The sequence below is a fragment of the Onychostoma macrolepis genome, chromosome 11, assembly GCF_012432095.1.
Source record: "Onychostoma macrolepis isolate SWU-2019 chromosome 11, ASM1243209v1, whole genome shotgun sequence".
NCBI classification, from domain to species: domain Eukaryota; kingdom Metazoa; phylum Chordata; class Actinopteri; order Cypriniformes; family Cyprinidae; genus Onychostoma; species Onychostoma macrolepis.
Genome location: NC_081165.1, coordinates 4,773,198 through 4,786,160, shown reverse-complemented (window position 1 = coordinate 4,786,160; position 12,963 = coordinate 4,773,198). Strand labels below are relative to the sequence as shown.

At 37.2% G+C, this 12,963-nt stretch overlaps 1 protein-coding gene across 1 annotated transcript in view; it reads left to right on the top strand.

Annotated features, from left to right (window-relative positions):
- The first annotated feature begins 456 nt into the window (after positions 1 to 456).
- Positions 457 to 12,963, top strand: part of rbms2a (RNA binding motif, single stranded interacting protein 2a) — a 48,420-nt gene continuing 35,913 nt past the window's right edge. Inside the window, exon 1 of the mRNA XM_058791085.1 lies at positions 457 to 651. Within this exon, the coding sequence (XP_058647068.1) occupies positions 580 to 651 (72 nt within the window). The 5' untranslated portion in view covers positions 457 to 579. The remainder of the gene's footprint in view (positions 652 to 12,963) is intronic.

The window sequence follows — 12,963 nt, the reverse complement described above, 5'->3', positions numbered from 1 at the left end:
ATAACATTTTCTTTTAGAGAATTATTAGTGTGTAAAATAGGCCCTACAACTAATACAAAACACTCGTACATATTCAAAAGGTTGGTGAAGTGTTGGCCTACAACAGGGATCAAAAGCGGAACAACAAAGTAATTGAAACATTTGATTTCAATGCACCATCGCATTTGTACTGACATTCCTTCACTGAATGTATTTCAGGTTTTGGTTTAAATGTGGATGGTCTCACGAAAAAGATGTCACTGATGTTAAACATTATTATGGGTAGCCTAAATATCATACACATAAAAACAAGTGGAATAACAGTAGGCCTAACAGTATAGGTTACTACTGGAGATTTACTTGTGTCCATATTCGTCTGTCTGTTATGTTATGTATTATTTCTTACTTGGGTATGCAAATTGAAATTGTTAAAAGAGAGAGAGAGAGAGAGAGAGAGAGAGAGAGAGAGAGAGAGAGAGAGAGAGAGAGAGAGAGAGAGAGAGAGAGAGAGAGAGAGAGAGAGAGAGAGATCGAGATCCCGCCTGAACTTCCTCTGACTGACGTCAGCCTCGCCGCTCCGGACACCGCGCTGAGAAAAAAATGCTGCTCTCCGTAGCGCCAAGGACGGGAATCAACCCCTACAACGGATACAACAGCAGAAACAGCAAAAAGGTAACGCAGACGGGCTCTTCTTTGTATTTGGCCGCTGCTTTCCAAAACCAGCGGCTTTCCATGCACGAATGCGAGCTGCGGTGTCCTTGACAAATCAACTGCAGCCTTCTGCGGGATCATTGTCTGGATACAGCGCGTTTAAAAGACGGCTCGGGATCGGCTGGGGTTTGTTGGGAATGGCGGCTTTCTTAAGTTTCTGGTAATAATAACTGCATTCGTTCTGTGGCTTTAATCATTCAACTCGTTCACATTTATACACGCATCGATTTCCACGGGTTTACTGCCGAAGTTTCAGCTGCCCGCGGAAGAAGATAACTTTGGTAAGCTAGGATGGAAAACTTACTTTCTCACAAAGGTTTGAAAAATGAAAGATGTGCATATCATTGACGAACTATTCAAAAGCGACTAGAATCGTTAAGTGGTCAACATATTCAGTGTCGCAGCAAAAGAGGGATGCGGATGCTTTGATGTTTCTGTTGCTTTGCAGTCGCGAAAGTTTTCAGCGGTGGGAAAATACAACGCCCCACCCCTTGAAAAACAAACCCACCGTGACGCTTTGACTGTTGCGTTGTGGAGTAATAACATGGAAAAAAAGTTTCTGTTCAGCGAACTTATCCGACTGTGTGGGCAATGTTTACGCCTCTTGTGACCGTCCATGTTTTTTTAAAGGACCAAGCAGTAACTTCGACGAACGACGCGACGCGACTAAAAAGAACGCTATCAGCGAAAGTCAGCGCGCGCGCGATGCACCAGACTGTGCGAGAACGTTTACATTGATCGTAAACGAAGCCCTTGCAGCGTTGCAAGCTTAGTTGTTTATAATGTGAGCGTCCCTGTCGCGCCGCGTAGTAGCAGCAGATGGGGTTAAACAGTTACATAATTCAGGATGTGAATGTTCCATTGTTTCCCAGAACGTAGTTTTTTTTTTTTTTTTTTGAGGGTTTGGCTTATCAAATGCGACACGGTAGACTAAATGTCACACACATCCAAAAGATGATTAGAAACCAGTGCTCTTCTTAATATATTTCCTATAGTTGACAGTTAGTTATGTTTATTATGCTTTCGAACGTCAGAAAAAGCAACAGTTGTTTACATATATTTGTGCGTATATTACATGGGTGGAGACAAATTATGATTTATTTTATAAGTCACCTATTATTAACTTTAACTTTGAAGTTTCCTTTATATTCAATGAAGTAATATGCCTTAACAAGGTATATACATTGGCGAGAAAGACGCTAAGAGATTTACATGTGGACGATGCTTTAATCCAAATATGTATAGCATTCAGGCTATATATTTTATCAGTCCAAGTGTTGTCTGTGAATGAACCCATGACATTGGTGTTGCTAATGCTGTTCTTCAACCAGTAGAACTGAAGAAACTAGAGGAGTTTTAAGAAGGCAAGCGACCCAGGTTAGACTTCTGAAGACTGTTGATGATATTGTGCAAGAGTCAAGTGTCTGGAATGTTTGCTGTCAGAAGCGTTTGACTTCACTGCGAATAGATACTCTGCTCGTGACGCAGTAGTGTATCTCAGTCAGAGAGAACAGAACGTCACAGATAAATAACTTGTTTAAATACTTTGCACTGATAAATTACCAAATTACTTGATGTTAGTACATCGATTATATATACAAATACACATTTTTTTTAGGGTACTTTTCCTTCATGTGGTCACTGAAAATTGAAAGTGACTTGAAAATCTGCTTGCTTTGCCCATGAAATGCATTAAAGGGATAGTTCACTCATAAAACTGAAATTTTGTCATCATTTACTAACCTTCAAGTTGTTCCTAACTTCTATGAATGAGAAGAATCCTTTCTTCTGCTGAAGAACACACACACGCAAAGATATTTTGAAGAACATTGGTAACCAGACAGTTGTTATGGGGGAAAATGCCATGGAGGCCAGAAACTGTTTGGTTACTCACATTCTTCACAGTAACTTCTTTTGATTTTCAGCAGAAGAAAGTCAGTTAGGAATAATTTAAGGGTGAGTTTATTGTTTGTTTGTTTGTTTATTTATTTATTTATTTTTGATTGAATTAACCCTTTAAGAAAAAAAATAAAATTTTTAAACTTTCTTGATAAATACTGGACTTTGCATGCATGTTAGAGTGTTTTGGTGACGTGATGTGGGCATGTTCATTGACAAGTTGAGAAATGGTTAACATTATGCAAATGATCAGCGACCTTTGGGAGCAACTACCAACAGGAGAGTAGTTAGTGGAGCGTACGTGGTCATCTGTCACATACTGTAGTGAAGTGTCTGTAAGAAGGAGAGGTTGATCCCATCAATCACAATTTTCCAATAATATTGAGCATTTTATTTTAAATCACGGCTACTCCCTACAAACAAATTAGTAGGCGTTTGTCTTATGAAATGGCATGGCAGTAGTTTGCTTTGCTTTGGGAATCCCACTTTCTATAGCGGCTCATCAAAGTTTGTCCTCTCTCCAGCCAAAAGTACTGGAAGCAGACTTCACATCACATGCCTTGCACCAGCCGCTGGTATTCTCCGTGCTGGCTGCCAGCCTGAATAATCTCGTGGACCCATACAGGCCAGTGCTTTTACTCGCACCGCAGATAGAGGATGTGTTGTTTTGCATTTATCTTGTATGCATTGACTCCGTGTCTTTATGGTTGAATGCCATGAACTGAATGTTTCAGTCACACAAATTTTCTTATCTGTTATGAACCTTTCAATGTAGGGTTTGATTTCAGGTATTCAGATTACATTAAAGGGATAGTTCACCCAAAAAATGAAAATTCTGTCATTAATTACTCAACCTTGTGTCGTTCCAAACCCGTAAGACCTTTCAATTTCGGAACACAAATAAAAATATTTTCAATGCATTCCGAGAGCTCTCTGACCCTCCGTAGAGAGCAAGGATCCTTACACGATCAAGGCTCAGAAACATAGCGATCATTAAAATAATCCATGTGACAGTGGTTCAACCGTAATTTTATGAAGCTACGAGAATACTTTTTGTGTGCAAAGAAAACAATAATAACGACTTTATTCAACAATTTGTCTCCTGTAGCGCCATTTTGGAGAGTATCACATGCGTAAACAACGTAATTTTTCTGGACTCCTTTTTAGTGGTCAAATAATTTTATGAATCAAAAAGCATGCCTAATTAATATAAAATCATGAAACGTATACAATTTAACCTAAATTTATTAAAAGTGTCACAAAAATTACATGTTTAGGGCCGTATGAAATGTTTTAGTTAATTTATATTTACATTTTTAATTAATGAAAATTAAATTAACATTTTTGGCAAATAAAGGGGATTTACTATTAAAATTTTAAATATTTTGTGATTATTTCTTAAAAATAATAAAGTTTTATTATTTTTCAACAGTAGTAGTAGTATTACGTACATTCTACTAAATAATAGTAATACAGTCTTTTTCTGGCACAATGTCTTTAAATTAAACCAAACTTTTATTTTGACGGGTTGCTGTGAATACCTTTAAAGTTCTATGTGTATATGATATGACACTAGTAGTTTTACTCAAATGAAATGGTAAAATGCTCGTGAAGTGACTCTCAGAGCAGTTTTAGAGATGTATTTATGTCCTCATTGAGATCTGAAATCACCGCGAGCGTCAAGCGCGCTGTGTGTGTAGAAAACAAAACGGCGCGTCTGCTCCACTCATACAGAGATGCGCAGAACATGCAGGATTCATATTTAGACCGACTTTTGCGGCTTAATATTTACAGATACGCGTCCATATCGCGATTTGATTTAAGTGTAATGACCTACTTTTGATTAATTCATCCAAACTTTGACAAATTCCGTGACGTTCCGCATTAAACTGTAAATTCCGTTTTTATAACTGGATTCCATGATTCCGTCCGCGTTTTCTTCATCGCGGAAATCGTAGGGCCCTACATCCATTTTAACAACCAGTCTGTCAAATTGTTTTATTTTTTTAATTTACATTTTTTTTGGACGACCTCATCATGGTACCTTTAAACTGCTCTGACTGTAGATCCTTCCCTTAGTAAGTCTGCAGTTTTACTCTCTGCATTAGGTTATCTGGGCCTATATCAGGCTTAATTTGGATTTAAATTAATATGGATTGTAATTCCAGACAGACAATTATTAGTATTCATTATTATTATTTTCTCTGTAAGAATCCCTCAGAAAATGTCTTGCACTCGCCACAGATACTCATGAAATATTGCTGTTAAATATCAAGAAGATAAATTGTTACATTAGTTGTATTGACTTAAGTCTAAAATGCTTATATATAAATTATTTTAGAAACACACTCAAATAACTCAAGGACCAAAAATGTGTTTGGTTACAAATAATAATAACAACAGTAACATGCATTTGCCTGTAAAGCTTATTTCTCCCATGGTTATATTTCAAAATAAAACAAATGGGCTAAGCTTATTAGAGCTACTTCTGCTCCATAAAAACCTAACAAATATTTCCCGACCCTGTGCTTGATTGCAAATGTGCATTGCAGCAAACATTTCTATCTTCAGATACATTTAAAACCTGTAAGCGGTGATATAACAAATGTATCTTAAACATTATTTTAGAATGTAGTCTTTTATGCTTTCCCAACATAGCTACGTTCCTGAGAAGAGAGCATTTCACAACACTATGGGCGAAGTGAACTGTTATGTTAGTGGTGAGAATGCTACTCCCATGACTAGCTGAAAAACATTTGGCCGTAGCCTGGAGTTCATGCGCAGGTTAAGTGCACATGTGGAGAATTCCAGACATATCTCCTACCATCTCTCTTCTCTGTCTTTCTGACCTGATCTCTCGTTCCTGTACCTGAGCCATAAGAGTAAACAAAGGAGAGAACACAAAATAAACACAAGCCGAGGGACCAGAAAAGGCTCTTTGTGAGTGGGAGGCGATTATAGAACCAGATGGCACAGGGTTTTGAATTACCACATTGCTTTTAAAATGACGTTCCTCAAAACTACATTTCCCAGAAATCCTAATTCCGCTGGGACTCTTGCTGTGCTAATGAACTTTTCCAAGTTTTTGCCAGATGTATTGACGGAATTGTAAGAAATGTTGCAGCTGTAAATTGAATCACTTCCTTTTAAGCAATGATTTGTAATGGTTTAATCATATTTGCATGTTTAGGCCATTCACAGGAAAAAGCATTTTTGGGAAGAAAAAAAAAAATCTCTGGTCTATATAATGTTAAAATGCGAAAACTACAACAAATGTTGAAATTAAATGCTTATCTTGTGTTCTCAAGTTTGATGATCAGGTGCCATATGCTAGTTTTATATTATAGACATTAAATATATTAATTGTCTCTTTTTCTTTTAAATAACATGCACTGTCCAGGTTTGTGCTAGAAATCTTGCTGAAATTTGTGTATTGCACAGTTTCTCAGGCACAGTAGCATAGTAAGTCAGCCCTAGGCCCATAAGCAAAAAAAAAAAAAAGGTAAAAAATTCACAAGCTGCTGAAGAATGAAGAGTTTTTCACGGAGTAGGTGGATTTTTCAATTTAATTGACTTTATTCAAGCAATAAAACACAACTTTATCCTCATAATTTTGACTTTATTCTAAAAATAGGACTTTCATCTCCTAATCTTGAATTTATTATTTATTTATGTATTTATTTTTAACATGGCACTAAAACCTACTGTTAGTAGGGATACTCTGAAATATCAGAAATATGAAACAAACCAGCTTTATCAGATCAGAAAACAGAAACTTTGACACAGAGATAATGCACTGTATCTATGGATTTATGCCAGGTTAATCATATTTAATGTAAAGCTGGCTGATGGTGATATCTTGGTGAGACACACACCCATTCTGGACCTGTGATGAGATAAGATGACCTCAGTCTCACTCGGGTCCATGGGGAATCGTTTTGTGTTCAAAATTAAAGTGGAACTGCAAATTTAGCTTGCATTTTACAATGGTGACGTTATTCTAATTCAAATATAGCACATATTTGTGCTTGCATTTTCCATGATACTCCTTTTGGAAATGGACTGTTTAAAGGAAAGCGTTTCCTACTCTTTCCTATCAAACTGATGCTGCCTCATTACTGTTGTCCATTCACTCCGTGAATATTGATGTTCAACTTCTTAGCTTTTAGGAATTCATGCAGCTATAGTCGTTCAGTTGACAAGAGATTTATTCATCTCAGGATCATAATTGTTGCTTTTGTATCAGCTTTTTATGTCAAATGAAAACCTTATGATTTGATGTAAAGCCGCCATGATATCAAAATAGTTTTTTTTTTTTGAATATGTTAGCCTTAAAATTATCTATAAACCAGTGTGCTCCAAAACTAAACAAAATTTGCATTTACAAGATACAGTGGGGCAAAAAAGTATTTAGTCAGCCACCAATTGTGCAAGTTCTCCCACTTAAAAAGATGAGAGAGGCCTGTAATTTTCATCATAGGTATACCTCAACTATGAGAGACAAAATGAGAAAAAAAAAATCCAGAAAATCACATTGTAGTATTTTTAAAGAATTAATTGGTAAATTCCTCGGTAAAATAAGTATTTGGTCACCTACAAACAAGCAAGATTTCTGGCTCTCACAGACCTGTAACTTCTTCTTTAAGAGGCTCCTCTGTCCTCCACTCGTTACCTGTATTAATGGCATCTGTTTGAACTCGTTATCAGTATAAAAGACACCTGTCCACAACCTCAAACAGTCCAACTCCAAACTCCACCATGGCCAAGACCAAAGAGCTGTCAAAGGACACCAGAAACAAAATTGTAGTCCTGCACCAGGCTGGGAAGAATGAATCTGCGATAGGTAAGCAGCTTGGTGTGAAGAAATCAACTGTGGGAGCAATTATTAGAAAATGAAAGACATACAAGACCACTGATAATCTCCCTCGATCTGGGGCTCCACGCAAGATCTCACCCTGTGGGGTCAAAATGATCACAAGAACTGTGAGCAAAAATCCCAGAACCACACGGGGGACCTAGTGAATGACCTGCAGAGAGCTGGGACCAAAGTAACAAAGACTACCATCAGTAACACACTGATGCGCCGCCAGGGACTCAAATCCTGCAGTGCCAGACGTGTCCCCCTGCTTAAGCCAGTACATGTCCGGCCCGTCTGAAGTTTGCTAGAGAGCATTTGGGTGATCCAGAAGAGGATTGGGAGAATGACATATGGTCAGATGAAACCAAAATAGAACTTTTTGGTAAAAACTCAGCTTGTCGTGTTTGGAGGAGAAAGAATGCTGAGTTGCATCCAAAGAACACCATACCTACTGTGAAGCATGGGGGTGGAAACATCATGCTTTGGGGCTGTTTTTCTGCAAAGGGACCAGGACGACTGATCCGTGTAAACGACAGAATGAATGGGGCCATGTATCGTGAGATTTTGAGTGAAAACCTCCTTCCATCAGCAAGAGCATTGAAGATGAAACGTGGCTGGGTCTTTCAGCATGACAATGATCCCAAACACACCGCCCGGGCAACGAAGGAGTGGCTTCGTAAGAAGCATTTCAAGGTCCTGGAGTGGCCTAGCCAGTCTCCAGATCTCAACCCCATCGAAAATCTTTGGAGTTCGTGTTGCCCAGCGACAGCCCCAAAACATTACTGCTCTAGAGGAGATCTGCATGGAGGAATGGGCCAAAATACCAGCAACAGTGTGTGAAAACCTTGTGAAGACTTACAGAAAACGTTTGACCTCTGTCATTGCCAACAAAGGGTATATAATAAAGTATTGAGATGAAATTTTGTTATTGACCAAATACTTATTTTCCACCATAATTTGCAAATAAATTCTTTAAAAATCCTACAATGTGATTTTTCTGGATTTTCCCCCCCTCGTTTTGTCTCTCATAGTTGAGGTATACCTATGATGAAAATTACAGGCCTCTCTCATCTTTTTAAGTGGGAGAACTTGCACAATTGGTGGCTGACTAAATACTTTTTTGCCCCACTGTATAAGCATTCAACTTCTCTAAGTTTCGCCAATCACCCTGCACTTCAGCTTCTCGTCAAACTTTCTGTCCAATCAAATGCTCTCTAGAATCTGAAGAATCCACCCCCTACGCTATAAATAGATGCTGAAATTGGTCACTTGGATTATTCAGGGCTCAACCCAGACCTGGAACCATCATATAGGAGTACGATCAATGATCTGTATCATTTTCATGAAATGCATCTTTAAATATTTCTAGAGTTAATTTAAAAAGAAAGAAATACAGAAAGGTCCAAAGTTTACTCTAAAACAACAACACGTTTGTTTCGGCTTTCTCAACTCATGTACATTATAAACTGGTGATGGTTATGTCATTGGCTCAGTAAGTTTTTTTTTGTTTTGTTTTTTGCTTACAACTTAAATTGAAGACAAAAAAATTGGTTGATAAATTTGCAGTATTCTTAGTGAAAGAGTTAGAAAAGGCGTGTTAGTGATTTCCTCTTGATTAAAAAAAAAAAAAAGAAAGAAATCGAATCACTCTCAGGGCTGAAATGTGTGCTTGTGTTTGTTTTATTCCATTAAAATCAAATAAAATATAGATTAAAAAAAGTTCACTTTACCTAGAACAAGCTGGTGATATTACTTTATGAAATGACAACAGTAGACATTCAGCTCTTTACGTTGCAGTGTTGCATCAGAGTCTGCTCTGCTAATGCTGTATAACGGGAACAATTTACTGTTGGCTGTTGTTTGCCAGTCCATTTTTCAATTTCCCTGTGTTTTGATTCATTTGAATGGGGATGATTTCTGTATGAAAAATATAACTGCAATCACAAATGTGTTGCAAGTGGACTACAGGGGAAATTGTTTAAAGAAAATTGTAATATTTAAAATCTGTCTTAAATGTATAGTTCTTCCACAAATTATAATTTACTGAACATGTACTCACTCCCAGGCCATCCAAAATGTAGATGAGTTTGTTTGTTCATGGAAACAGATTTAGAGAAATGTAGCATTTCATCACTTGCTCACCAATGGGTCCTCTGCAGTGAATGGGTGCCGTCACAATAATCCACAGGTAATCCACACCACTCCAGTCCATGTCTTGAGAAGAGAAAAGCTGCGTCTTTGTAAGAAACAAATCCATCAAGATGATTTTAATTTCAAACCATAGCTTCTGACTGAAATATGAGTCCTCTTTCCATAACGTTACTTTCCCCGGTGAATCAGGAGAGAAATCTGCACAGATCAAGCACCGTTTACAAACAAAAAACAGTCCAAAACAGCAAAGATGTGTGTGGGTTTTGATGTGAGAGACAACAAGAGATGGAATTTTCACTGGAGGAAGCGTTATTATGGAGTCGTATTTCGGACAGAAGTGAAATTGAAACTCTTGAATTTGTTTCTTACAAACAGAGCTTTTGCATTCACAAGATGTTAACGGACTCATTGGAGTCTTGTGGATTACTTGTGGCCTTTAAGACATCTTTTGAAAAGGTACACAAAGCGAGCATTAAGATAAAAGAGACGGCACACTGAGCGGAATCAGGTTAATGTAAGACAGCATCAGGTTTCTTCCCTGAACGCTGCTTTACGTTACACAGCACACGGTAATGAAGACGCGAGACAGACAGCGAGAGTGAGACGCTGGGGACGGAGCGAGTCTGGACTGGATTCTGATGTCACTCTGCAGCTGGCTGGAATGTGGCACAGCTTGTGAGAATGAGTGTGTGTGTGTGTGTGTGTGTGTGTGTGTGTGTGTGTGTGTTTGTGTACTTTGTGGAGACCAAATATAGATCCCCACAATATAGTAATACCAGGAAATGTTGTACTTATGGGGACATTTTTTAGGTTCTCATGAGGAAACAAACTTTTATAAATCATAATGAAGTGTTTTGAAAATTTAAGAATGCAGAAAGTTTACTGTGAGGGGTAGGTTTGGGTGTAGGGTTAGGGTAAAAGCCGTAAGGGGTTAAAAATACAGTTTGTACAGTATAAAAACCACTACGCCTATGGAATGAATCCATAAGGATAGGAATACCAGTGTGTGTGTGTGTGTGAGATATGAGGGCATGACAGAGGATGTCCTGCCCTGCTCTCTCTGCTGATGACTCACTTCAGCCGCAGCTGTACAATATAACAAACAAACCTGCCTGCAGATTTATGAAAATGTCTCTCTTTTTTTATATAGCCATACAAAATAAATAGTCTGTAACCGTATTGTACACTGTAAAATTGATGATAAAAAACCGGCAGCTGTGGTTTAGGTTTTACGGGTTTAACTTAAATTTACAGTTAAATACTGTAATTTCATTAACTGATATAATGTTAATATACCAACCTATTGAAGTATTGAGATCTGTTTTGTACCTTTGAAATACACTGATAACCACCAAATGCAGGTGGTGATGAGAAAGTCACATGATGAACCAAAGCCCATCACAAGCAGCTTTTAAATAATAACAACATGTATAGAAGGTGCACAGTGTCCTTCACGCAAACACTAAACACCATCACTGTGAGACTCATTAAACTGAAATATGCAATAAACATTAATTTAACAACATTAGATGTAACATACAACCCTAATAAACATAACTGATAAGAAAAAAAAACTAAGAAACAACATCAAATTCGAACAAAATTTGAAATGCAACGCAAAGGAATTCTGGGAACGTCAGTTTACGGTTTTTCCCTGTAAATTTTAAAGGAACTTACCGTTAACCATTTAACCGGTTTTTTTACCGATAAAATCACGGTCATTTTTTACAGTGTAGATATCAAGTTGTTTAAATCAAAAAATAATTGTCATTTTTGTACATTGCAGAGCATGAACTACAGAGAAACATTAACATTACTTTATACAGAATAATATGGCAATATAGTACATTATTATTATTTTATTTTGAAATATATCAAAAACTAAGTTTGAGGTGAGGTTTCACAGTAAACAAAGAATTTAAAATTAACTTATTAATCAATCAAATCCCATTATTGGTATTTTAAAGCAGTATTCTTTCTATATCTGGATTTTATGTGGAGTAATGTTGACAAAAAATAGATGCAGTACAACATCCAAAATGAATAGAAACTGTTGACTACCATACAGAATGAGCTGAAATAAAACCATAAACCAGTGGGCATATTAATTACACTTTGTTTTTATGCTTTTGTAATAAAATAACTATTTTGTCAATTTAGGATAAAGCATAACAGAACTGTTTATTTAATAGATTATCTTCAATTTTATACCAACGTATTTAATAAGCTGTTCACGTGTGTAAAAGGAAACTTAAAACGTGTATGCTTAAAAAAATAAAAAGATAATTTAAGTTAAATCATCATCATGCTATAAAGGTAGTCCGTTGTCTGTCAGCTTACAAGATGCTTCAAGTGTGTTTTATTTGTTGCTGTTTGTTGATGAAGTGGGGAAGCAGGTGTGTTGTTGACCAATGAAAGAGAAGAAAAGACATGCTTCTTTTAGGAACATCCCAAAAATCCTTGGAATGTAATTGAGTTTAAGGGGCCCAAAGGACACACACACACACACACACGTAGAGAACAAGCAGGCAGCAGAAGAAAAGGTCAATTCTGAGAGAAGTTTAAAGAGCAGGTTTGAGCCGGGGCTCTGGCCTCGTGGATATCCGGAGTCTTAATTAAGACCAGAGGAGCCAATAAAACACTCCATGTGAAGCACAAGTTTCTATTTCAGCCCTCATTGTGTACGGCTAGACTGTGACACAGGATTTGGAGTTCCTTTCTGGACCATCAGATCGGAAATGTGTTTCCCCTTTCTTACACCTAATGTGGAGTTAGGAACAGTTCAGATAACCAAAAAAGAAAATAAAGATTAAATGAAATGAAACACTATTTTTCTTTTCTTCTGAACCAATATAAGAAATTCCTTACGATGAATTCAAAGAAGTTTGTAAGTTCACAAAGAACACTGTATTTTTTATTTTTCTTAGCCTAACCATACTAGTGTTTCTTCTTAAAAATGTTTTGTGAATGCTGTTTCCAGAGGATTTTTTTATGTTCTTTTATTTTTCTTTTCATTCATCTATGTATTCATTCATTCATTGATTACCCCCCCCCGCAACATGGCCTTAATTACATCAGCACTTTTAGAGGCAATGATTCTTCCATTTGAATGAAATATTACAAAGATTGTGCACAGGCAGGTGAAGATAACTTAACTATTGAAGATAACTTTAAAGTAAACTGCTAACCTCAACTTTTGGTTTTGAAAGCTGAGGTAACTGTCACGGTGTGCCAGTAACTTTAGCAATCAGAGTTAGTTTACTTTAGGTCAGCTTCACAAACGTTGTTAAGTTTCAGGACAGTGGCTCACACATGCTCTTTGACAGTGGGTCCAGTGATCATGTGCAGTACTGTAACAGGAAAGC